The sequence below is a fragment of the Genypterus blacodes genome, unplaced genomic scaffold (genome assembly GCF_046128005.1).
Source record: "Genypterus blacodes isolate CSIRO-AG114 ecotype Tasmania unplaced genomic scaffold, CSIRO-AGI_Gbla_v1 ptg000020l_1, whole genome shotgun sequence".
In the NCBI taxonomy this organism is placed as follows: Eukaryota; Metazoa; Chordata; class Actinopteri; order Ophidiiformes; family Ophidiidae; genus Genypterus; species Genypterus blacodes.
Window position 1 is genome coordinate 1,495,810 of NW_027466833.1, and position 27,829 is coordinate 1,523,638.

General features: G+C 46.5%; 1 protein-coding gene across 1 annotated transcript in view; it reads right to left on the bottom strand.

Moving 5' to 3' along the window:
* Nucleotides 1-20,986, bottom strand: part of LOC142991637 (protocadherin-15-like) — a 114,433-nt gene extending 93,447 nt beyond the window's left edge. Inside the window, exons 1-2 of the mRNA XM_076141714.1 lie at nucleotides 20,896-20,986; nucleotides 9,070-9,135 (exon numbers count right to left, since the gene is read on the bottom strand). Of these exons, the coding sequence (XP_075997829.1) occupies nucleotides 9,070-9,135; nucleotides 20,896-20,986 (157 nt within the window). The remainder of the gene's footprint in view (nucleotides 1-9,069; nucleotides 9,136-20,895) is intronic.
* Nucleotides 20,987-27,829: the final 6,843 nt, after the last annotated feature.

Consider the following 27,829-nt stretch of genomic DNA (forward strand, 5'->3'; position numbering starts at 1 on the left):
AAAACGGTGCAGAGATTTGGCAACTTGCCTCTCAATTTAATTACAGACTTGACAGTCAGCAGTCGGTGTGAACGCTGCTTCATCTTGCACAAACATTATTCATCTGAACCGGCACCGCTCGCTCTCCCAGTGCAGATGCTGATTCAGTCTGCATATCAAGGATCCCTGTCTACCGTCTACATACTGAACAGTCCAGCATCAGCCTCCTTTTATCTGTTTGAAAATTAGATATCAATATGAAATACCAATCCCATTAATATCTCCGCTGCTTAATGTGGGGATTGAAGCGATCCAGGAACCTCATTACGACCTGAGGGGCGTTCATTGGTGAATGAATGCCTGGTATCTTTTTGAAGGGAGGAGTGGGATTAACCAGCTGGCACGCACAAAACATAAAACCTTTCAACGCAGACAATTTTCTTAAAATGCGTTGATAATACATCACGGTCCTTTTGTGTGTTGAAGGGAAAATTAGATTTCTCTGGACTGAGTGGAACGGCTTCAAGTCCCAGCGGCTGTAATTTCCTTTTGCCATACATCTTGAGTCACTCTTTATCTCACAAAGAGCATCAATCTGTAATTTCAGTCTTGTCAATCTTGCAAAATATACCCAGTAATGTATCAGCTGCGGTTTAAATACTCAGTGTGTGTGTGTGTGTGTGTGTGTGTTTACCACATTTGATTGGCTGACGATTGTGATCTGTTTCACAAGCATCAAACCCTTTGATCTAAAGTTGAAAGAAAATTAAATGTCAGAGTAAAATGACGGAATTTTCACTTTTACGTGCGACAAAAGCAACAAATCCACCTTAAAATGCAAACTGCATGTCCATATCATGAACCATCTGTGGAGCCTCTCCTCGAAACAAAAATCTGATCCAGTGAGCAGCTGTATGTGTGTGTCTGTGTGTGTACGGAAAACAACACAAACTGAAGGAGGTATCGATTGAGTCTAATTTAGTTTTGAGAGGAAATGTTATGAGAGAAAGCCAGCATCATTAAACCAGCCCCAGGGTCATTATGGTGTCCACCATCTTGGCATCGTGTGTGTGTGTGGCTCAGATCCAAACCTTTCTATGCTGAGGATGCCATCAATACACATTTGGCCTCCACCTTTGGAGAACTAGCTCTAACAACGTCAAAACTCTAACAATAATGAGTTCTCAAGAAGTATATGGATTGTTTTCAAACTCTGGGTCGCTCTGTATACTGTGTGTGTGTGTGTGTGTGTGTGTGTGTTATGTAAAACTCAACAAGTTACTTTTTTGGCAAATTGTACTATGGCAACTCTAACTCTGCTGTGTAGTCGCTGCATGAGGAGACGCTGCAATGGAAGAAATCAGGGTTCCCTTGAGAGAGGGACACACACACACACACACACGTGTGCACACACACTTTATGACGACACCGTTAATTCATATTCTGTGGAGAGAGGCGATGTAATAACGCGGCTCCGTGCTGGAACCGGCCGCACTCATAAAAAACCTAATTTTTCACCTGACCAAAAACTCTGAATAAATATATTAAATGAATTAAAATAAACAGAGCCTGGCTGAATTTAGCAGGGATTATTTGCTTAATAAGCTGCGATCTTCTCTGATTGTGCATAAAATAAACTCATTACGTCGACTCGGCTGATTTGCATCGCAGACACTAAGCTTTTTCTTTTTTTTCCCTTCCTTTCTTTCACCGAGGCTGAAAACCGCATGAAGCGCCCAAACGTTTGGCCTCGCAAATGAGGACGCACACAGGCTAACACACCAACAGGCCCGTTCTATAGTAACGATGATAAACCAAACAGAAATGGCAATTATGCAGGACGTTTATCTACACAATACACTGTAATTGCGGCTTATTCGCACATCAAATAGTACAATATGTTTAACACATCTGAGGTAAACAACGGCATTAACACGACTTGTACTCTAATTAGGGGCCAACACACGGAGCTGGAGTCACACACTTCAGAGCTCATTTCATACGGGCCTTCCAACTGCGATTTGCAAAAATAAGGGACTATCAATGCTTTTAATGTGTTTGTAATTTGACAGAACAGATGAATCAGGGAGGACAATGGGAGCAAACATGAACCCCGGTGCAAAGCAGGCGCCCCTCTGTCCCTCTGTCCCTCTGTAATCCAGGAGGAGCAGGTGTGGCACACTAATCCAGCCTCTCAGCCCGACTCTAATTATATATTGATGTCCCGGCAATCATCACAAACTGGACCAGAGCACGGAAAAGAACTGAGAGGGAGAGAGAGGGAGGGAGAGAGAGAGAGGGGGCATCACCCTGCACAAAAACGAGAATTCACAGTCGTGTACACACATTAGCCACACCCAAGGTTCACAAAGAAAACACACAAATAGCCTGAATAATGACAGTATTTAATTTGCACAGACGCAAATGAACAAAGCAACTTTCCGGGCAAAAGCTCCCACACACAAAATAATCAAATTGGCCACTTGGGACAGCTCCAGTCTGATTCATCCAGATGGCTCCGCTCCTGTTAGGCTGAAATATTACACCTCGCAACAACAACAACAACAACGACGACGACAACAACCACAACAAAGCACTGATCAGCCGAACAAGATTTCAATACTCCAGCGACCAAATAGAATCATCGTGACTGCAGCATGTCACATAGTCACACATGTTCCCCCGGCTTTGTATCCACACAAACACAAAACACTCACAGAGGGCTGGGTGACATCTCCCATCATGCATCTGAGAAGCATCTATCCAGTCGTCACCTAATAGGATTAAATATGTATTTCATTTTGCGAAACGGACGCCACACAAATTAGATGTAGGTTTTTTTTTTTAATCCACCACGCAGCTCCTGGTGTTTGTTTGTGGAATGAGTGTTTTCACGCTTAAATATTAATCGCCTGGTCATAAACGCAGCCCCATTATCAGGCCGTGAGGTGATTAACTATTAAAGGCGCCTAGCTGGCGTTTGCAGAAGTCACGCAAGCAAAGAAATACGCATCATGATTAAATACGTGAGTTTTATGGGAAATTCTGATCAGCTGAGTCCGAGCCCGGAGCAAACACGACATGAATAATGCAAGTGATGACTTCATGATGACTCAGACTCTGATGGAGTTACAGGAGCTCACATCTTCACACCCAGAAGTCGTGTCCTGAGTGTGATGTCAAAGCCAATTACCTCCTTCAGCTACCACTCTGCCTCCCTCTTCACTCCTCGGCACAAAGATTGAGTCTTTCTCCACGCGCTTGAAAGGAAACCGGTACAAATTACGACCCCGGCTACAAGTCCGGGACTCGGCTGGACTGAGCTGATCTTGAACGCGCCATTCATCACCGGGCTCCTCTGCGGACGTGCCGTATTGTTTCAGAGCTTTGGAACGCAGCGCCTGAAGTTGTTTGGAGATTCATCACAGTGTTTGTACTTGTCGGACTGAAGAATATTATTTGCCCGTTGTTGGGTTGTAACTGATGGTAGAAGACTTACATTGTCGGGATTTGTAGCTAAGCTCAGGAAGGAATCAGATCCTTAGGTTTTGAGTTATACTTTCAATTTCCAGCGACTTCCGATAATCCAGAGTCCTATAGAAGTCACATGTCTCAAAGTCGTGGACTATCTCTCCAGGCAGGCCTTTCCCTCCATATTTGTAAAGGTTTATAATGCACTCTGGAACGGAAGGGTGAAGTTCCGAGCACAGATTCCTTCTCCTGGCCGGCTGGTGCGGTGAGGAATCAGGTGAAAAACCTCAACTAACACTTGTACAGTTTGTTTTATGCAGTAAAGTCATGTTGTGTAAAATAAATAAGGTTTGTTCTGGACGCCGCAAAGTGTTGCTGGGGTGTTGCATCTTCGGGAAATTGCTAAGAACCGACAGTGGAATATAACAGAGAGAGAGAGAGAGAGAGAGAGAGAGAGAGAGAGAGAGAGAGACTCTGTGACTTTTGCTTAGACTTTCCAGTCCTGAACAAAAAACGTTTTTGGACCATCTGGGACAAATACACTCTGAGTTTGGTCCAAGACGTTCTAGAGCGTGTTCCCCTGTTCCTCTAGTCTGTGTGAGTGTGTGAGTGTACACGGTGATGAGCCGAGGAGAGGCTGAGACAAGGTGGAAGCTGCAGAAACCATCATCACGGGTGCTTGGTTCCTCTCTTGCTCTGCCAGAGTAGCTCACACACCATTAATGAGTGAATGAAGTTTAAGGGGAGACGCTAATGAGTCCACGGTGGCTGAGGAACACACTCACGTTGGCCGGCTCATCTCATTAATCGTTTAAACCTGCAAACGCATTGATGCTTTCTACCGCTGCCTCTTATGCATTAGAATCCTGGAGGTAGACGAGGGTCTGACAGCGCCTGGTAGCCTCATCAAGAACAGAGACTGAGAGAGGGACAGAGAGAGAGAGAGAGAGAGAGAGAGAGAGAGAGAGAGAGAGAGAGACGGGGGGCTTCTACATTTTAAATTTAAGGCCGTGTCAGGGAGAGCGAGCAGCTACTTATCTACAGTCTGAACAGAGAAGAAAGAAGTTAAGCGAACAGATCAGCGGGTGAGGGCGAGCAGCCGACAGGAAGTATAACTCAGCGCGCTGCGGAACGTTAACCCGCCTCGCTCGCTTTGTCTTCGCCCAGACGCCGTTGTCGCGGTCGGCCCGTCTGTGACAAGTTTGTCTCGTCTGCGTCCTGCGACTTCGTAGACGTAAGAGGCGAAGGTGAGGCGAGGACGATGTCTATCCCCCCCCGAAACATCGACTGCGTTTGTTTCCAGAGGGATCAGGAGCTCCTCTCAGATATAAATAACACTCTTACTAAGCCAGGTAAAGAGTATTACTTCTTCATTAAAAAAAGGCGAGAAGGAACAGGAAATACCTTCGATAACTGAGCTAAGTCTTCTCCGTCTTCGCCGTCCTTCCTTTCATTACAGCCTTGAGGATAAGCGTACATCAGCCGCCTACACCAGGCGACGGGTTTCATTAAGCGTCTGCCTCTAATGGGCCTGAATGCAGCGTGGGAGCAGGTGGAGTAAACATTGGTTTTGTCTTACAGACGACATCGTAAGAGGACAACAGATTACTTTTCATTAAACTGCAGCTGTCAGGTATATCAACCATTCACCTTTGATACGCGATAGAAGCACCAACGCTGTGCGATCAGCAGCAGATTCATACTGTGTTGTGTATGTGAACGACTCCCGTCTGTGATGCTTCTCTCACTTTGGTTAGGCTGGAGATTTTACAAAATTTGAGAATTTTCATGAAAATTACAAGTTCAAATTACTGATAGAAACATCTCTTGTTCACGGCCAAACACCAGGCGGTGACTTTAACCTTGGTTACCCATAACAACTCGACCGTTACCGCGCTTGTTACTGCGTTTACAACGGGCCAAAAATCAATCAAAATCCATTCAACAACTAATCCAAACACACATGAGTAAGGCTCTCATCCATCCTCTCATCCGTCTTCTCAGTCTTACTATGAAAAGAGTAAATATTGTCGCAGCCTAACAGACGATTCCTGCTCCAAGGCTCAGCGTGCCGGAGGAAAGGCCGCACCATGAAAAGAGACTTGAACTCCAAACATAAACTCCTGCATCCCTCCACCGGTAGTAAATGTGTTCAATTACCCTTCAAACTACTTGGTAAGAACATTCCACATGACCAGAGGCTAACGTGTCAGGTCAGGCGTGCATTTTAATGGCCGCTGCCATTACCTGCATCAGCAGCCTATGGAGTATTTCACTTTGATTGCCTCAGTCAAGTGGATATCAGTCTTCCTCTTGAACGCGGCGATGCATTGTTCCCCCGAGCCGCCACACGTACGAGCTCACAGCACATGGATGAACGTTAAATTCACGTCTTCTTAATAAAGCTCCTTTTTCCCTCCGAGCTGTTGGGGGAGGAGGGGAGGGGCATACAGAGGGGAGGGGGGGCTGTGGTCTAGAGCTCCTCGCACGCTTCAGGCATCATTTGATAGGAATCCTGAGTTTGCTGAGACAAGATAAAAGCTTTGAGACGGCGTCCTCATTTACAGACGCGCTGATTTCCCACCGCTGGGGTATGATGCTTTCCATCAATGAGAGAATACACCCTCGCCCGCTCTCTCTCTCCCTCTCTCTCTCCTTGTGTGCACCAGCTCCCATGTGCCTCAATGAGACAGAAATATCTTCAATCTGAATAAAGGCTTTTGGATTTAGCACTCAGGCAAAAAGCAGAATACAGTAAACAAGCTTTTGTCTTCCCAACAGAAATCTCCTGAGCCGGTGAGGGAGATTTGATATGTTGTGTCTGGCACCTGTCAGCGGGCCTGCAAGCGGCAGCGGCTTGGATAAATTAAGCATGTTACGCTTCATTTGAACAACTGTCCCCTCATGACGATCCCCCCGCCCTCTAAAGTGAAAAAGGATCCGTAATGAAAAAGGGAAGAACCCGAGAAAATGGTTTTTCCACGGAGCGTCTGCGCCAAGATTTATCGCCGTAAGTGAGTTCAATATAATTCAGTCCCAGACAATAAATGGACGAACAACTGTTGATGAAAAGGCGTCGCTGCCTCGGCAGAGAGTGTTTGTGAGCGATGCCCGCAGCACCCAAGGGTGCAGCCTGCACTCGCTCAACTCTCTACACTTGATTTGTTCTTCAGGGAAGCACAACAGAAACAGGCCTGTTTACTTATTTACTTGTTTGTTTGTTTATTTATTTTCTTGACCCCCAAACAAATTCGGCCAGACAGAAAGGGCGATTACGTCGTTTGCTCTCCAATTCGCTCACGTGAATGAATATGAAAGCCAACGCCGGGAAAAGAGGGAATCTTATTAAGTGCTGTTTGTATGGCTTCAGTGTGACCGAGGAGGAGAGATGAAACACATTTAGGAGGATAATTGCTTTGGTCAATAACAGCGGGTTGCCTGTTTTACATTCCATTACGGGAGGACGAGGCCTGGGCGCCTCATCGCCAACAGATAAATAAAGGGAGCGCGGAGCCAGAAGAGACCCATATCCCAGGTAAATGAGTGCTTTATGAGGAAGATTAGCACAAATCCCTCACACGCCGAGCGCCGGCGCGTGTGGGCCGAGGGGAGCCTTTGGGATGCAGGCTTGGCTACCTCCATCTCGCCCGTTCCCCCGGCAATCGATCAAAGCCCCAAATCACAGCTGCACACGCGGGGGGAGGGAGGGGGGAGACGAAGCGGCGCCGCAGCCCAGAGTGGAAGCCGTTGCATTGAAGAATGGGGGCTTCTTCTGACACGGAGCCACCCAATCATGCTCTCAGGGACTCAGAGACACACAAGGGTAGATGTATACGTGCTCATACACACACACACACACACACACACACACAGGCACAATGTCACTCTAACACAAACAAAACTCTGCCCAGAGCACAAACAAGCAGCTTGTTTTTCCGCTACAAATGTGTCTGCTTGTTTGCTCTCTGCCACCATTACTGTAGCAGAAGCTCACCTGTAAATTCATGTTATACACACATCGCAGCTTTTAACTGCTTGGCACAACTAGAGATGCTGAAAAACCTACAGGAAATGCTGTTAGAATTATTAATGTTCAGTAACTAAATGCTTTTCCATTTTACACAGGCAAACATGACGCTAAGTGAGTCGTGCAATTATCAGCTGAGCCACCAACACAAACTTTCTTTAACCTTCTTAACATCTATCAGTAATCTAAAGGCAGAATGCAGCAAAAGTCACACAGGTGAAGCTTGTTCAACGTTACATTGTGTCCGTGGTTCTGGTTCATTTATGGATGTGTGTGTGTGTGTGTGTGTGTGTGTGTGTGTGTGTGTGTGTGTGTGTGTGTGTGTGTGTGTGTGTGTGTGTGTGTGCGTGCAGGCTTAACAGAGCATGTTGTGCCACATTTTGTCCTTGCTGAGAATGTGTGCAAATGTAAACACAGTACCTGGTAGGAGCCTGGCAGTGTGACTAAGCCTCCTCCTCTCTGGATTCCTATCAGGACGTAATGAGGAATTCGGCAAATGCTAGCAAAACACTTTGAAAACACTGAATATCATTGATATTCACTGAGGCTTCATCCCTCAGATGATCAGTGACTGAGCAGGACAAACATCTGAGCTGAATAAACACGACTGTGGGACTCACAGGAAGCAGTCAGAGGGGGTTTGTGTCTGCAGCAGAGAAGCGGAGCATCTGTGGAAACGTATTACGTCTGAGTAAACAAGATCTGGATTTATCGTGGCTGAGAACTCTTTAAACTCTGTTAACCTGCAGTATCAATATCTGCAGAGATAACACACCTGCTGCACTTATGGAGCTCTCACCCTCGCTCCGTCTGAAGCAGCAGAGAGCGCTCCCCCGCCGCACACGCACACAATGGCCCAAACACACACACACACACACACACACACACACACACACACACACACACGTCCATGCACACCCGTCAACAATGTACAGATGGCAGCAAGTCAACCAGGTGGCAGAGGGAAGCACAAAGGTGAAGGAAGAGAAGACAGGATAAGAGAGAGAGAGAGAGAGGGGTGACATCAGAGCTGAGGAGTGGATGCAGGTGACAGAAAGGCCGGGGAGAAGGGGGAGAAGGTGCAGGAGGTGCAGGAGGTGGAGCACCCTACTTGCTCGAGTGTCTTGCTGGCCGTAGTGCTGAGTCAAAACTAGTCCTTAATAGAGTCCCGTGTCACACTTCCCTGCCAAACACCATCTGCATTCACTCACTCTCTCTCTCACTCTCTCTCTCACACACGCACACACAAACAAACGCCGGCCAAGCGAGTACAAGCACACCTCCTGCAACACGCCGCCTCAGATTCATTTTTAATTTCAAACACAGTCAAAAATGACAATCCGGTGTGTCTGACAAAGCATTTTCCTGAGCGAGCCGCCCCGCCGGAACCACGCGCTCCATTACAACACAAAGCCCCAACGCTCCCCAAAGAGGGAGTTATTAATATGTATTGCGTTACCAAAGCAACACTGTGGCACAAAAACAATCCCAACTGTGTAATCCAAGCCGCCTGAGCCAGAAAGTATTCATCGTGCTGGGATATGGAACGAGGCCGCCGGGATGTAAAGCAGGGCGGAGCGCTTTGTACGTACCGTTGGGACTCTCCTCGTCGATGGTCACGATGGTGGCAGGGGGGCCGGGCCGGGACAGCTTACACTCTGTGAGAGGGGAGAGAGAGAGGAGACGCCTTTAATGTTAATACACAGGCTGTTTGTTAAGTCTACATAAAAGCCTCTATTGCTCTACTGTGCTTTCAAGGCAGCTTATGAACATGATGTCATCACTGTAAATAATGACCATGACAGCAGTGTGGCAGGATTTGAGATATACGTGTTGAATAACAAACATACTGAAGGCAGCAGGCAAGACCCATAGAAATAAATAATATGAATAATATGTATTTATAGCTCTGAGGGAGAACAATACTACATATATATATATATATATCTGTATATTGACTCATTAATAGTATTCTGGAGATGTGTTCAGTAACCCGGTCCTCTGTCCTGTAGATGCTGTCTGCGCTAAACACGTCAAAAAGTCTCTGAAAGCCTCTTGACATGACGTTAGAAGTTCAGTTAGTAGTTGGGGTCCATGCAAACGGCTAAGGACCTGGTTACATACTTGCATCAAATGTGCAAAGGGCCCGGCCCTCCCCTCAGACACTAGGGTCGTTTATGCCTGAATGCTGTCTGTCATCCCAGAAGCTGCCACACTGAGCGCACAGACACCAAACACCAGCAGCTGTGACGGTTACAACACTGACAGCAGACAGACAGGGTGGTGGATGCATGTGGCGCAGGTACGACTCCCAAATGGAGGTCACGGCAGCTAAGAGGTGTGGTCACATGGGGCACACAGGGGAAAGTCCAACAGCTCTGACGGACCAGCACCAGATGGGGGGCGGCGTGGGGAGGGATGAAGAGGAGGAGGAAATGGAGGGATGAAAGGGGAGGAAGGTGTGTGTGTGGAGGAAAAAGCTCCTGCAAGGCAACACACTCAGCAGCTGATGTGCAGAGATGAAAGTTTTAACAGGGAGGGAGAAGGGATGAGAGAGAATATAGGAGTGGAATGTTAAACAAAAGACAAGGAAGAAACAAAGACAAGTGACGTTTGCCCTCTTACCCTCATACTGCCAGTCTGAAGGGATCAGGGGTTAGTGGAGCCAGAGAGAAGCAGAGCAGAAGCGTGGAAGACAAGAAGAGCAAAGAAACGGTTGGTTGAAGAAGAGATCCGGCGTTAGGAGAGATGAACAGGAAACAGATTATTATACAGAAGATTACAGATTACAAGACACACAGAGAGAGGAGAGGAGAGGAGAGGAGAGGAGAGGAGAGGAGGGGAGGGGACGTGTAGGACAGCGGACGTCATGGTGACTTCTGTCCTCCGCTTGTTCAAAGTGTGAAAGTTCTAGCCGTGTAATTACCCTCACAACAAGGTGTGAGTTGTCGCCTGAGCTACGGTCAAACACACGGTGACTTGTCTCATCACAGCAGAGTCCAGAGTCTAATTAGTTTTCTTCTGTACGATCATGCAAAGTTTCAAAAGAGTAAAGTATAAGACAAACTCAAGCCGGTTCAGGCCAAAAACAGTAACAAAGGCGGGATCAAAGGGCCTGTGTGCCGCATCGCTCCGATTGAGCGCAACAACAAGTACTGGCAGGGTTCCCAAAGGCGTTCACTGTCCCACTACGTGTCCGTCCTCGCGGCTATCTAAAGAATTGATGAACGTTAGTGAATAACAAACTGTTTCACAAACACAGCGACGCGTTCTGACTCTGAAGTGTTAGTCCATGTTCTGACGTTATTGGGAGCTGCTTCTCTTTTGAATCTCCTTGTTCGCGTCTCCAAACTCGTAGGGCGGCGAGCAGCTTGCTGTCGCGCGGAGTCACGTTTCACTACATGTAATCAGAAACACGCATGACACCACATCAGCAGTCAGCGCTCTCGGGTTCCTCACTCGCCTGCTGCCGCCTGACTTCACTCCTGCAACTGTGCACCTGTTGCCAGTTGCCAGTTCCAAAACACTGGATAGTTTTCCCATTAAATATGCAGCCGCCAGCATTCACTAATGTGCTGGTTTAAAAGTGCATATTAATCAGAGATAAAATGCTCGGGACGTAATGGTGCTGCAACTTTAATTATGGTTCTTTCCAAAGTGCAGGTATACACAATAATTAGCAATTAAATGGCAGTGAAACCTGAGGCCACAATATGGAATATTTAATTGAAATCATTCATTTAATTTTTATTTGCTTGTTCGTTCCAGTCTGAGGCGGCGTCACAATGGAGCTAAAGTTCGTTTGGTTCCGTCAGACTAAAGGAGGGAACAACAAGAATCCTACAGGAGACAGGAAGTGTGAAATTCGATTCTCACGCGGAGACAAAGCGTCGGAGAAACACGCTGCCTTTCTAGATCAGAGACTGGTAGAGGAGTTAGCAGAGCGACTTTCGTTTGCGTATGTCATTATTCCTGCCATTAGTTTTCTGTGATTTTAAGAGCAATTATAAACCTGTAAAAAGCTTTGGAGTTGGTTGCCTGTTTCCTTTTTAAATGTGACAAAAGGATCCATGCAACCGGGTCACACCTAAAGATAATGAAACGTAAACAACACACGGCATCAAATGTGCAAATCTGCGGCGAGAGAATTCAGTCTGTGTTTGTCTTTCTGTTTGTGTGGGATAAAAGTAACTTGCGCTCATTTCGAGGAGCTTTTTAAAGGATTACAGTCGGTTTTATTCTGTTAGCTGTGCATCTGTGGGCGTGTGTGTGTGTGTGTGTGTGTGTGTCAGCATGAGAGCAGGGGGTACTAAAGCTGCCTTGAAGAGAAAAGACAGAAACAGAAACATATTCGCTCTATATAAACACACACATATGAACACAGCTAATATCAGCAGGAAAATGCTGTACAAACACATTATTATGGGATGCATTTTTTATGCATATGTCACCTTTATCTGAATTTATTAGTAAGAGGAAGGAAATAAAGCAAAAGGTAAAGATAATGGAGGATAAATAGAGCTTTAATGTCTCTAGAATCCACCCTGTAAAACACTAATGAACTTAAATGTCTTCTTGAATATCTACCAATGTAAACAGTGTGTCAGTGTGTTTACTTCTGGCAGCAGATATATGAGTATACTGTATACATGTGATATATGAGACATTTACGGTTGTATTGTTACGACTTTCAGTGTTTACATGGTGCAACGCCGTGACGTATTGATGGGTTCAGCGAGTGTGTGAGTGGGTTTGGCGGTTCATCGACTGGTGTGTGTCACGTCGGGATCGCGTACAATAACGACGAACAAAGTGAGAAGAGCGACGAGCCGCGGGCGATTCACATGAAGTTATTTCAATATTGATTTCCTCATTGTGTTCCTACGCAGGTGTGTTTTGTATTGATATTTTCTTACAGTATAGTAAAGTGTGAATCTCTTCTCAGTGTGAATGGCGAGTCTGCAGAGAGAGAGAGAGAGAGAGAGAGAGAGAGAGAGAGAGAGAGAGAGAGAGAGAGAGAGAGAGAGAGCAAGGACACTGCCCAGGGAGAGAGGAGTGCAACACTGAAATCCTGTTGTGAAATGAAATTTTGGTTTTGAATAAGAGCGCAGGATTTCTTTTATCGATGCTCAAATTGAAGAATACACTCAACACAAGATCCACTTCCTTCCTCTGCAATACCAACTTCACCTCATTCTTAAATCTGCCTGTAGAAATACATTCTAAGAAGCACAGCAGGCACTTAACACCTACAGATTTTGTGTAAATCAAGAGCAACAGGCGAGAAACGGAACAAATCAATACCAGCACCTTAGACTCCGCTGTGGGCGGAGCGATATGTGCCTCTCCGTCAAGAGGAACACTCACAACACCAATGCGACAATGCCGCAGAACGTACAACATGAGTGTTCAAACAACAACATGCTGATCTTGACCAATATAAGAGTGACGAGCTAGACATTGTACGAGTCTTTTGCAGCCTCTGTTTGTGTCGTTACAGGGAGTTGGATTAGAACCGTTGTGGATGGTGTTTCTGTCAAATGAACCACCCCAGAGATTGTTCCTTCTGACCAGAGTGAGCTCCTTTAGAGGGTCCAAAGGGTCCAAAGACAGGTGGATGCGAATTCACACAGGGAGAGAGAGAGAGAGAGAGAGAGAGAGAGACAGTGAGAGACAGAGACTCTCACTTTCTCCCCTTTCTCTCTTCATCTTTGTCTTTCTGGAGAGCCAGGATCAGTAATCCATCCATGGTTTTTGGTTATTCAAGTGCCCAGACCTGCGTAAAGCCAGACAGAAACACTACCATGATTAACCTGATTTGGTCGCCTGATTGGATGACAGGATCAACGTGCAGCGTCAGGGGCATCTGGCTGTCTGATTAACTGCCAGAAGTCATCACATGGATTTCTGGCATGTCGATATTGTGGTCAGTGTGAGCAGCTCAACAGTCCCTCATCCCCAAAGCCAACATGTGTGCAGTGGACAGTGTTTGGAGAACAGACACACATGTATAAAGTGTGAGGTGTGTGTGAGAGTGAGCGAGCGAGACAGCGAGAGAGAGAGAGAGAGGGAGAGATGGAGAGAGAGAGGGGGAGAAAGGCTATGGAGTCGAACAAAGCTATAGGTCGATGCCTTTACAGAAGAAATGACAATGGCAGAATATGTGGAGTGGTGCCCAGGCAAACGTGCAGTGCGAGCAGGTGCACAGTAGCTCGCCGATGGGATTGAGTACAAGAACTGTCAGATGGCTTTACCTGCACTGTTCAAACATGTAACGAGTAAAAACAACACATATGATCACTCAGCTGCCACTGTGTCTGCACTGCTGCAATGAATGAGATCAGATCAATCACGCAAATGAGAAGACGGCGGTGACGGGGGAACACGGAGGCAGAGAGGGGAATTGGGATGTGCTCCGTGTCTGGGACCACCAACATCTGAGATCATCCGAGCTGCCGCCGGCTAATGGCAGCCTTGTTATCAGACGCCTTCTTCTTTCTGGAGCCTTTGACTTGTGGCTGAAAGTATCAACTCGGAATATCTACTCAGCGGGATGTTGAGTAAATGTCAGGGAACATTGCTTTTTAATGACCCGATCTGTCTGCTCTGATTCAAGCGAGCGCGGGTCGGGGGCGTGGCAGAGTCGGCGGATTCGAAACGAGGGAACCACGAGCAGATGCAATTAATCAGTAATGGGTAATCAGGCCACTGTATACTTCAGGGGTCTAATCCAGCGATAATCAAATTGTCTAATTTTGACCTGGAGGTAATTGACTCTTCAAACGAGATCTCACTAATCAACCAAACAATGATGACTTCAAGCTGTAAAACTTTAATTAGGAAATGATTGCCGCTCGTCTCGGAAAAAACAATCTGCCGGAATACTAGGATGCAGGAGATTTTCAATCGGGTTTCGAAGGGCTCGGCAACATATGTCGCACTTGTCTGATTGGGTCTTTGATGAACTCCCGAGAACGCGTTATTCCAAAGGGATATAAAGTAGCTACCTTGACCTCTTCCTTGCATTTGAGGTACAACTTGTCTTTGTAATATTTCAACAAATAACACTTTGGACCGGAGAACGCAGAAGACGCAGACAAAGCGCCTGAACAATTCAAACCGTCACAAGGCCAAGTTGACCACAGCATTACAAGAGCAACGAGGCACTGTCGAGAGATGAATGCAGCTCACTGACATTTACTTTCAAAAGCCATTTTTACCTGCCACTTTATTCAATAGCTGACTCTTTGTGCTTTCCCGTGGCTTCGTCTGCGAAAACACCTTTCTTTTTTAGCAGCCGATAAATCAGTGTGCAGCTCCCTGGAAGATCTTAAAGACGCTTTGTACAGGAGATCTGTACTGCTAACAGGAAATGTGGGCCTGGGGGGGCTGTGGAGTGTCGATCTGCCTGGTGACGAACTTACGCAGAATCGAATGCGACTTCGGTCAAGTATTTGGGAGCGAAAATGCGAAGAAGGCAGAACGACTTTCCAGAACGGGCGGGGACGACAAAGACGACACCAGGAGCTCATTTCCTGTCCTTAAAGATGGATGTCCTCCTGTTTACTCTGAGCAAGCTTTCTCTTATCATAAAATGTGTTTTATTACATCTATGCGCAACCATAAATACTGATGCGTTTCCTTAAACATAAATATCAAGCTGCGTGCCGTGATAAGGAAATGTCAAACAGCCTGTGGAAAGTTCTGCCGGCAAGGAAGACGCATATCTAGATGAGATTGCGTCGTTGAGGGAGGCTGTCTGCTGATCTGTGGTCTCATCGCCAGCATCGACTTAGGGAACCATGAGGTCGGAGGTCAGAGTTATGACTAATCTTTGGCGTGCCGGGCGACGCAGAGCAGAGACGGAGCAAACACGGACAGCCTTTTAATTTCCCAGTCGGGTTGAAAGGGTTTATTGTAAGGGCTTGTGGTTGTAGAGCCAGAAGAGACCCCGGCACAGGACAGACACAAAATGCATCGGTCCAGCAGCAAACATAGCCAGCATGCTGGCTGCTGGTGGGCGGACAGCAGGTCCAGGCAGATGAGCAGTCTGGTACAGTAGGAGGAGTGTGTGTGTGTGTGTGTGTGTGTGTGTGTGTGTGTGTGTGTGTGTGTCCAAAGCACTCGGCTGTCAAACTACATTACAGTTTGCAGCAGAAATGTCTCTGTGTGCTCCGGGTGCAGAACCCTCTGGTCATTTAGTTTGATTATATTTAGTAGTTCAAGCGATTTTATATATAGATGTTATCTTGAGGTTGAGGTTTCGAGCTCTTCCACATGTTTTCTGAATATATTACTACAAGATCTATATGGCAAAAGGCAAAATATTCAGGCCGCGTTCTACTCCAAGACAACAACTGCATAAAGAAGAGTTTGTTTATCTGACTGCTCACATACGTTTCCTCCCAGTTTTGCTCACTGGAACATCAGCAAATCCTAAACTGTAGTTACTAAACAAACATTGGTGATGGATTTTGCTGCTCAAATCTCTCGGCTTATTGTATTTACAGTAACTACATATGCAAAGTACGATGTGGCGCTTGTACAAAAGCAAAAAAGAGGAATTTGATTTATCTTAAGCTATCAAATATTGTAAAAAGACTATTTAAAACACACAAATCTCCAACAAACACCTCCCTGTATCTGAAAATAACTGTGGAATAATCCTGTTTCGTGAGGTCCAATCTTGCCAGGAAGTTCACGCCCTGCGACTCTAACAGGCTTTAACTCGACACAGAGCAGTGGGAGCGAAGCTTCCAGAGCGCCTGTTCTGTTCTGGGGACGGATTTAACGTTCCGCGCAACAGATCTGATACAGGAAAGGAGGAAGCGTAGCCACTATCATTCCAAAAAGTCAAAAACACAAGAACTCACTCCTGAAAAAATAATTTGCAGCACGGATAGCCTCAGCCTTTTCATAATTTGCCTTGTCGAGTCCAAAGAAGAAGAAAAAAAACGATTCGCAGACAGTGTGTGTTTCGTCTTGCAGAATGTCAATGTTTGGCACAATGAATGCAATCTCTCTCTCTGGATGGCTCCGTCTTCATCTTCCCCCTCTTCCTCTGACAAATCATCCCTTTCTCCTTATTTGTGCTTATTTTGAAAAGGGGTCACAGAGAGGCAAGGCAGAGAGAGAGAAAGGCAAAGGGGCAACAGAAGGACAAGGGAGGGAGGGAAGGAAAGAGGGAGGGAGGGAAAGAGGAAAAGAGGGAGGGAGAGAGAGAGAAAGAGAAGTGGCTTCCCACCACCGTGTGAGTCATCATCAGTGGCCGATAAGAGGGAAGGGGATTATTTCATCGATGTGTAATCCCCTTGGAGAGGCTCCCCCACCTGCCTGCCCATCTTCCTCCCGCTGCGAGGTTAACCACACAGACAGGAGGGTCAAAGGTCGTAATCACACTTGTCGGCGAGCACTCTATTGCTTGCTGGGGTTCCAGGAGCGGTCCGCTTAGTGCAGACCGCAGGCATGCGGCGCGGAGAGGACGGCCTCCCTTCTCGGCGGCTGATTACAGGCTGCTGGCGGACAGATTAAAGCCCCCTTCCCCCCGCCGCTACTGCCGCCGTGCCGCTCGGCCTGCCTGCTTTGACGAGCTGCCGCCACCGCCGTAGTCGGGCACAGCAGGAGAGTTTGCACATCTGGCCCTTAATCAGCCCTGCCAGAAACAGACAAACAACTGCGAGTCTGATAACAACGGCCGCGAGGTGCAGATGTGTGGGTGGGAGAGAGAGGGCGAGAGAGCAAGAGAGCGAGAGAGAGAATCAGTGTGAGTTGATGTCTCACACTGGCATATTAACTAATCCACACCCCACTGTATGTGTGTGTGTGTGTGTGTGTGTGTGTGTGTGTGTGTGTGTGTGTGTGTGTGTGTGCCAGCTTGCTTGTCTCCCATCTGGATTTAGCGAAAGAGGAGCTTTGGAGCACATCTGTCCTCTGATCCAGATTGAAGTTTGACCTTTCATTAACCTTTTAGGATACAGTTAGACAGGCAAGTCGAGAGGTCTGATCGATTAAACGCGGTGAAAACAAGGGGAGGAGGCCACACGCGTGTTCAAATACACACGTGCCGTTACAAATGCAGCTCTGAGAGCAGAATCCTGCTGTGAGGGCAGATGATCCCACGTATGGAGGAGACGAAGGCAGATGTCAGAATGCAGCGTGTGTGTGTGAGCGGGGGGATTATTGGTGAAAAATATGAGCAGTGAAGGAGTGAGAGGAATGAAGAGAGAGAGAGAGACAGAGAGAGAGAGACAGAGAGAGAGAGTGAGGTAGAGAGAGGGAGAGGAAGAGGAAGAGGAGGAGGGAAAGAATTGGCGGAATGGAGTCAAATGAGGGATTTATCATTGAATCAGTCGTAACAGGAAGATGGATAAGGAAGATAAATACACATAAATACATAGAAACACATTAAGCGTCTCCATGGTTAAAGTGATCAGATTCTCCCTCTTCTCTCCATTTCAAAGCAGCGCAGGACTTTTTGTGATGAATTTCTTTTACCTTTAATATTTTCTTAATGATGCTTATCTCCCTGGCTGGTGACAAAAGTAAGAGAGGATCAATGTGACGTGTCAATGTGACGCTGAATTCTTCTTCTTCTTTCATTTCAATCAAGTAATTGGTGAGAGAAATCTTCTAACTGAGCAGATTAAACTGCTCTTACAGAAGGACGGGGGTATTGTTGGGTCATTACATTCATGCTCGCACTGTTAGATGTCTCTGCTTCCTGACGGCTTCATCCCCGTTAATTAACTAGATTGGTGTCTCTTGAAAGTCCAATTCAAGGGCGGGGGCGGCTGCGCGGAGGCCGACCAGCGCGTTCGCTCCACGACGTGCGAGATTTCTAGTGTCTATTTTTATTTGACAGACAGACAACAAACAAGTTGACGGTGCCAGAAGCCAAGGACGGCTCGAGGTGGAGGCAGAGCGGGGAGATTTATGAGGGGCGGGGGAAGAGGGGGTCGAGGGAGGGGAGCGAGGGAGGTGGGACGAGGGAGGCGGCGCTGAGGAGGAGGGGGTGCAAAGACCTCTGCTCAAACTGAAATCATCAGCTGTAGCATTAGGAATAAAAAAAGACATAATCCAGAATCTGGCATATCTAAGTGGATTCAGTTGTTTTACCTGTTACAGGTAACTGTAACTGTTTACAGTTACACATGCATAATGGAAAACAAAAAGGCAGTGAAGGTGTTAATTATTCACACTATTCAGATTCCACCTTCTTACTTTGCTTTTTATTCTAGGTGAAAGGAAAAAAACCCAGATCGATCCACTTCTACTCTCCAAGGATGTTTGAGGTACTGCGGCACTCTAAAAGTGGAATTGCAGAGAGAAGAGTTGTATCCCTCCTTCCTCCTTCGCACCTCCGTAACTCCTCCCACCTCAGACTACCACGCATGATTGACAGCTGAGGATGTGATGCCCCTTGTGGCCAAATCAGATTGGAGTCAGTTTATTTACAACGGAGCGTTCAGGCGCAGGATTCCCGCCAGGAACCAAAGAGGATTTCAGCAAACTGCCATCAGCTATGAAACACATCTCACGCTGGTCAAATTTAAATATCTTGCTAACCCTTCAGGGCAGTTCAGAACCTATGGTGTTTATCACTGGGCTTGTTTCTATGGGGATGGACCTCATGCACAGCAACTCTGACCGCACTGACTCTCCTCCATAGCTGCATCAAAATAAGGGAAGAAAAATGAAAACGCAGCTTCTCTTCTTCTGATCATCCAAAGGCAAAACGTGAAAGAAACTAAAGGATGCAAATCAGCCTCTTATTAATGCGGACTAATTGATTAAAATTGAAATTAAAAGGAAGAACTCGACACAGAGCAAGAGAAATAATAGAACAAATGAATATGAACAGAATAAAAAACAGTTATCATGGAAATAAAGTCATTATTTCAAGCTCACTAAATTGCAGCCCATGTTTCATTTTGAAGTCATACACATTATATTGGTTGGATTACAACAATCTATTACAATGATTATTAGTTGTGACTGGGAATTTTGAGTATTGATTAATCAAAACAACAAGTAGATTAATCGATTATCAGAATAATTGATATAGTGACTGACACCTATCCAGCATATATCAGATTGTATTGTGAGCGTCATTTATCTATTCACCTATGTGACCGTGTCAAATATCACGCACACTGATATGCGCACACACACACACACACACACACACACACACACACACACACAACACTCTCAACACACATCTCACAGCATGAAAGAAGTTTCCTAACTTTCCTCAAGGTGACTGAGCCCAATTAATGAAGATGATTTGTGCTCTGTGTCGTCTTGATATGAACCTTTGATGAATAGACAGTTAAACTGAATTACACCTTAGTGTCCTGAAGCTGTCGTAAGTTGGGAAGGAAATTGCCCACAAACACATCTTCCAAGGGGCTATTCCACAGAGTTCCACAGCTGTTCTGTCTTGGGTCAGCGGTTTCCTCATTCTACACAACAACACTTATCTGTTAATGCGGTCGGGGCGTCTTGGCACGACACCAAACAGAAGCCGCAAGGCCCTCGTTCACCTTCAGAGGCCGAGCCGGTCAAAACGCCAATCATTTCCCTCCCAAAATGACGGTGCACCAAACCGTGACGAGCAACTCTCCGAAATAAAATATTAGCTCGGGTGACGGCAACACAGAGATTATGTGCTTATCTGAAACGCTTTTATGTTTGGTGACCCCGCCGCAGATGCAGAGCGAGGATGAAAAGGAGGAAAAACTCTCCAATAAATGCGCTCCTGAGAAGTGCAGCGCCGTCCTCAAATGGACCTGAATCACGAGCGATACGGTCACACTTGGGGGAACTGAAGCCCGTATGTGAGCAGCTCCCCCGACGGCCCGACGTTTCAAAGAGCTGCCAATCTTTTACTGTCGAGGATTCACTTTTAACTGGCGTCTGCTACAATAGCCGCCGAGATTGAAACCTTCAATGAGCTCCTGTGTAATGCGAGCGAACATCAAAGGTGCATCTGCGGGAAAAAATCCTCCTCCTGGCACGGTCGCTGGACTGTGTCGGAGGCAGGCAGGATTCAGGCTCACTCGTTAAATAATGTATTTTCAATATTGTGCAAATATGAAGGGGAGGACAGAGGGATTAAGTAGGTTTCATTTGGGGGAGAAAATGCACAATCTATCATATACTAAGAAAGTAAAGCTAAAGAAGAATATTAAAATTCCAAAACGACTCCAAAATGATTTACTTCTACTGTGGGAACCATCCACCAACGCTTAATACCCCAAGTTTGGCGAATGATTTATAAAACTAATTTCATCCTGTTATCGGTTTTTCCATCACGCTGTTTTACCAACAGTGAAAAGCTTTTTTTCTTGTGGTCGTGCGGTGTGAAGTGCGAGGGCCCGCGGCGGGTTGAAGGCCTCGCCGCTGGCTGCTCTTACTTTCCGTGTCCTGGCCCCAGCTGTGTGTGAGCAGAGAGAGGATTGCCAGGCCCGTCCCCAGCCACCTGATGAGCCACCACCCCCGTCGCATCTTGGCTCCAGGCTCAGTGCCTTCCCACCTGCACAAAGACAAGAAGGAGGATGTTTGGCTTAAGAAAAATTCACATCAGCTCACACACACACACACACACACACAGACACACACATCTACTATCCAACATTATTGTCAAGAACACGTCGCTCTTGCCATCCAATTTGTTTATTGGAAAAGAATATACAACTCACTTTAACTCAATTACCTTTGAGGTGTGTTAAAGTCCAGCAAGGACATAAAAAGCAGCAACACTTAATTAACTGTAGGTGTTGAACTTTATATTATTATGGCCCCATTATTTAATTACGACAGCCGCAGGGGGCGGAGCCATTAAAACATTCACAGCATGGATTGAAACACTAACGATTTCTCTATAAATTATCAGAGGTGAAGTGAGACTGAAGCAGGTGTGTGTTGGAGTCAGTAAGCAGCCTTTGTGTGCCTTTGTTTAATAGGACAGGGCACCTTACACATCTATGGACCCATCTGACTGACTGGGACTCAGCGATCCTGCTTTGGGAGAAGGCATGAAGTCATTTTGGTTCTCTTTCAAATTGAGGAACCTTGAGTTTAAAACATCTCCAATGCAAACTCTGAACAAGTCTTTTCAATCTAGTTAAGAAGCCAAGCAATTGACAAACGGAGCACAAACAGCCACAATCACACTGTGCAGTGAAGCTGGTGAAGGAATGAATGGATGGAGTTCATTTCTTTCCTCTCAATGCTGGTTAATACATGAAGGATGGAAGTTCATGGAAAATTACAGAAATTTCTCGTATTTTTTACAATCACTCACCGAAAAAGACAGATGATTACAATAAGACATAGCAACAGGGAGATGCACTTGACTATGCAAGACCCTTCTTTCTCTCTGGCTCTCTTCTCCTGTTCTATCATCAGATTCTTTTGGGCATAGAACCTATCGACACGCAGAGCTAAGACACGCGGCAACAGCACTGGACCCCCTGCAACCCGATTAGGCTTAATATAGTTTGGAACTATGAAGACATCTAATACTGACAGCGTGTGCATATTGTCTGTTGTTGTTGAACCACAGCGATCGTCTTAAGCACAAATCCGGCACAACAACAACAACCTACTTTCTTTCCTGAGCTGGAGAGGGAAGCTACAAGGTGTCAGTGGGAGTCGTGGGGGAGGGTGGAGGCGTCTCTCTCTTGAAGACATTTGTCCCTTGCGAGGCTTATTCTCAAAGCTGGAGATAAGCTGTGAAATCAGCTTTGATAAGGGGACACGAGGGGGCTCGCCGGCATCCACGCTATCATATAAAAAAGCTGGCGTGACAGAATCAGCATCTCCTGCTCCTTCTATCAGCTTTGTTAGTACGGTTCCATCTCCTTCATTCCCTGTATCTCTAACACACAAACACACACACATACACGGCGGACTGCGTGTTTTCCTCCTTGCTTTCCCTTTGTTTCTGCTCTGACATACACGGGGAAATATTTTGAACCGCTGGACCCGACACTCAGCAACAAGAGAAATGTGAAGCAGAAACGCCCCGTGGACAAGAAGACGGCTGTGTTAGTGTGGCGTCTCCTCTCTTATGCTACAGAGCGATTTCACACTGTGTTTCTATTCTTCCCCTCCATTCTTGTATCTCTGCTCCCCAGTGGTGCTTCCTTTTGAAGCTGATTTGATTTCCCACATTTCTACATGTATCCTTCTTAAGAGGACTGGGCGAGGGAGCTTTGATCCTCACTGCCTCCTCCAAGTCATGTTTCGCTTTTTGTTCATGGGGATCTCATTGACATAAGCTCATAAAGACGTTAATGAATGGAGAAACTGGAGAGATTAACTGCTCGAGTACTGACACAAGCGTGACATCAAAACTCTCTCATAACTTCCCTTGAATCGCATCATAAACAGCTAAACAGCCACTACCCAACAAGCTGTGATGACATTAAAGGTGATCAGAGCACCAACAAAAGCTTTCTGTCACACACTCCTGGGTAATTTGGGTAAAGTGCTGCCCCAAAATTGCTTTCATTGGCATCCAGCTGAGATAGAGCAACATTAACAAACCACTTGAGTCGTGTTTCTGTCCACCTGATGAATATACACACACTTTGCTCATTTTAGTTATGGTTTCTTCAAACTCATGAGAACAATAGCTGTGTTTTTAACCTAAAATCAGCCATCTGACACGGGAGAGACAGGGACACTTAAATGGAAAATGCTGGTTGTTGCTGTTGACCAGAGCAGTTGAAGTCATGCCATAGCTCCATCAGAATGCAGGTCTTTCTGTCTGGTAATCGGGCGTCTTCATGTGGTTTGCCAAGTGCACGACTGTCTGGTCGCGACACAACACACCCAAGTTGTGACGCAAACTAGCCGCGCTTGTCGGTGTTTTGTTGCTCGTGTTTTGGACTCCTCTCGCTTGTTTTCCTCCCGTCCTGAATTTGAGCCGCCCAGCAGGTCAGAGCAGCTCTCAGATTGCGTCTTTCAACAAACTGTGATCGTCCCTCAAGGAGCCAAGTTCCACTTTGCCTCCGATCGACGCCTGAACCAAGCTAAGGACTTAACTGTACAGTGAATGCACCACAGATTATGAGCAACTGTTTCCTGACGATGATCACGATCACGTCTTTTTGAGCTAAAAACATCTGTTGCTTTGCGTAAATCTACAATATAGCTGTTCACATACTCTGTCTGTTGTAATACTGTTGCTGTGCTTACCAATCATTTAATGTGTGTGTGTGTGTGTGTGTGTGTGTGTGTGTGTGTGTGTGTGTGTGTGTGTGTGTGTGTGTGTGTGTGTGTGTGTCTCCTTTGGATAGAAGGTCGAAGAACAGTTGAGCCGGAGAGGAGAGATCAAACTGAGGACGAGTGAAGAGGAGGAGGATGGTGTTTAAGGCGGGGAGGAGATAGGGGAATGAAGCAATCACAGTTATGGATTACATGGAGAGTGAAGATGCACTGCATTATCCCATAAGGCCAGGGGGGAGGGGGGGGAGCTTCCTGAAGATAAGAAAAAAAAAGGGAACACAGCTTGTCTCTCTGCTTCGATCGCCTCTCATCCGGCGAGGAGTTCTCTCTCTCTCTCTTTTTCTTCCTCTTTGTGGGTTCATGAGTTGTGTTGTTGGCGAAATACCACAAAATGTACAAATTGGAGTAAAAGCAGCTCATTAACCCTTGGGAAGCATCAACCAACCATCATCCACACAAACCTAAAATGTGCTGATGCTTTTTGGAAAGCAGGAGATGAGCCAATCAATACCACCGCCTGTGCAGCCTGAGTAAATGTTTGTCATTTCCTACAGAGGCCCAGTGTTTAGCTGCGTAATTTAGTTTTCCCTTTACCTTGTTGACAGCAGTTTCCTCTGGGGCGGACAGGCACATTTTCTTTATTTTTCAGCATTCAGATCTGGGCTGGGCCTTCATTCGTCTGATTCAAAACTCGCAAGAATTTAGCAGAATTACACTCCTCTTGGTTTTTAGACGAAATAGAAAAATAAGCAGGTTTATGTGTGGAGACGTTTGCTCCCGATGTGTGCAGAGAAGTGAGTTGAATGCAGATGTAATGAAAGCCTGTAATGAAAGCTTGAAACAGCTTTAGCTCCTCTTCAAGCCTTAACCCACAACAAAACTCATCTCCGCTAAATATTACGCCAAGTACATATGGAACTTTTGCAAAATAACTGTCGAGCACTATTGGAGTATTTTGGCCCTCACACACACACACACACTGGCTCATCATAAACCCGCCGCACACACTTGTGGGAGCTGAGAGCTGCACTTAAGACATCCAAACAGCTTTGACCTTTATGAGTTGCTTCGCCTTTTTTACAGCAAGTTGTCATGAGTCCAACAAACGTTACAAAGACACCAAGGCTTCTCTCTGAAACTGGTTGTCGCCGGCGCCGTCCAGGTGTAACCGCTAGCCGGGTAGATTAAGACAGATCTGCCGATAGCCCATCAGCTCGCTCGTGCCGCTGCCACCGAGCGGCCGGTTACCGCGGTGGCAGCAGCCGGGACGATCAACACGGAGCCGTCAAGAGCCGACAGGCGGAGGCTGACAGGTAATATGTGTGCTTTAACTGCCCGGCCATGCAAAATGAAACTGAGCCGCTGTGCAACCAAGAGTGTCAGTGTAGACGCCGCGTGTCGGGTTTCTGTTGGTGACGCCAACACAAAGACCCAGCGTGTCTGTCAACGGAGTGGGGGGGAGGGGGCTTGAAACTTCCCTCAAAGTCAAACTGAAACAAACAAACAATGCAGACAAGAAACAAGAGGGCGCTGACGTGTTTCTGTGACTGTTCAGTGTTTACGTGAGATCTTTGGCTGATGTAATAATTGCTAACTGTTCTGCTATGAATCCTGTTGGTGTATGTTCGGACGGCTTGTTTTGAGTCGCCGGGTGTCATGGATATCACACACACACGGTCTGAGCAGGTGTTTGGGAGCACACACACAAACACACACACAGAGACAACACACAGCGTCATCTCGGCGCAGGAGAATGAAAATGTGCTTACAGTGTTAAAGCACCGAATCACAAACAGTTCCAGAGCAACGCAGCAGCTAACAGTTATCTTCATTACTGATCAGCAGGAAATCTTCATGATTGATTGAAGCCATTGACGACGGGTTTGGCAACGGGCTCCCCAGCTAACTTTGCATTTTTCTCCATACAGCAGCAAAGAGCTCTGATTGCTCACTGGGGGAAAGTTTCTCCCTCTCAGGTGGTTTGGACGTCTTCATCCATCTCACGTCAGCCTCCGCCCCCAAACGCAGGTGATGACAAATTGCAGTCATATGTGTCATAAAGCCGCCAGATTGCATCTCAAGTGGCTCCCCCCCCCCTGTGGTCGACGAGAGATTTACAACACGCCGCAGTGTGGCGTCACCGGGCCGATCCAGTGAAGCAAATGAAAAACAAGATGCTGCAATTTCATAAAAGGCTGAGAGACGCCAGCAGCAGACGATTTCCAAACGTAGTTACGAGCAGATGAGATTCACCATAGCAATGCCAGCATGTACAAATTGCAACAAACAAGGTGTTTGTGTGATCACCATGTTGACGACAATTTTAGATCTCAATTTTAGCTCTCAAGGCACCTCATTACGATTTCAAACAGTGGAGAGACGATAGCAATTTCATCTTTTTTAGCTCAGCTTGGTTCACTTTCTGTCACAAATTGCGTTCAGTCACACCGCCGCAACTTGGCTGTAAAACACTGTTATCTTTGAAAAATATGCTTCAACACACACGCCAGCCAAGGTGATCAACAACAACTGGAAACCATGATGAAAAGCGAAGCAAAATGAAGACGGCGGAGACACTTCTGCATTCAGACGACAAACCTATGGTGGATAACTTGTGGAAAGTGCCGGTTTTGTGCAGCGTTTTAGAGGTCCTACAAGTCAAATCAACCACCTTAGCTTGAATGGTGTTGTGATAAACATAGAAATCTGTAATCTCGCACATGCATCCGTCTCCATTTCTGCTAGTAAAGATGAAATTGAGGGTATGGGGTCTGTAGGTTTCCCTGTGACTGCAAATTGATCTCGACTTACGCAGGAGCCTCAAAGTCAAACGCTGTAACGCAACGCCCTCACCTGCACCCGTGCGTAACCCAAAACTAGCAGGCGTAACCACACCTGAAACCTTGTTAAGGCGAGGTCACACACACACACACACACACACACACACACACACACACACACACACACACACACACACACCTGCACGTGGACAAAAGCAAAGATTAAAAAAAACATAAGAAAGCTTAAAGGAGGCGAATGTGGTGTTCAGGTGTGTGACGAAGAGTGCAGGGGCTTTCTATTACCCAGTGCGAGATGTAATCAATGGTAGAGAGGGAGCCCCAGTGCACTAATGACGGGAGTGATTAGCCCGGGCAGACACACTGGCCTGCCCGCCTGCCCGCACGTGGCTCACGTCCAGATACAGATTGCATTGAAACACACAACAAAGAGGGATCTGGCTCAGCGTCGGGGCCAGGCAGGCAGGCAGCTGGGCGGCTGACGCTAGAACCTTATCTCGGCCGGGCCGGCTCCACGTTTATCTGCACCGCCCGCCCACGTGAGTTCGTAGACGCCCAGGCAATTTATTAACTGATTAAGGTGAACGATCGCCAGAGACCGGGAAGGTGATTAAGTAATGGCAGACTCAAAGCGGGACGCTAACTCCTGATCTATACTGCCAAGGTGGTCTGTGCTGCGATCAATACGACGCACACGTCACACGCGTGCTCGCTGACCCGCCGGTCACTCGCTGCTGTCACATAAAAACAACAAATACTTGTACTCCTTATGAAGCAGTGCATCTTTCAAGACAAGAGAGGGAGAAAGAATCCAAATAAAAATTCAGTTACGGACGTCTGAGCCTCCCTATCAAATTATCTTCCACACACACTCCCAACACTCTACACTGTAGCAAGACGCCTGGTTGCATCATGCGTGTGTAGATATGCTGTTCCAGTATGAAACATGTCAAATTATAGACGCTCAACGCTCTAGAAAAGAGCTCTTTGCTGACGCTCTGCTGGAATGATGATCACAATTAGTTTGCTCGCCGATGAGAATTTGTATTTGTTCTGATTACTCATTCAGTTTTATTGAATCTCAACACTGCACATAATAACCCTATCAATCAAAATGAAACTGCAGTGAGCAATAATGCTGCAACAACATGAAATTGTTACGAAAAAAAAGGTGCTAAGCACAGAAAAGTGTTCCAGTTGGACTCATGGGTTTGTTTTCTGGTGCAGCTGCAGGCATTTTGGCAACGCACGGCGTGTTTCAGCCACTCAATGGTGAAATGGTGAAAGTACACAGCGTACAAAGCAGCAACTTGAA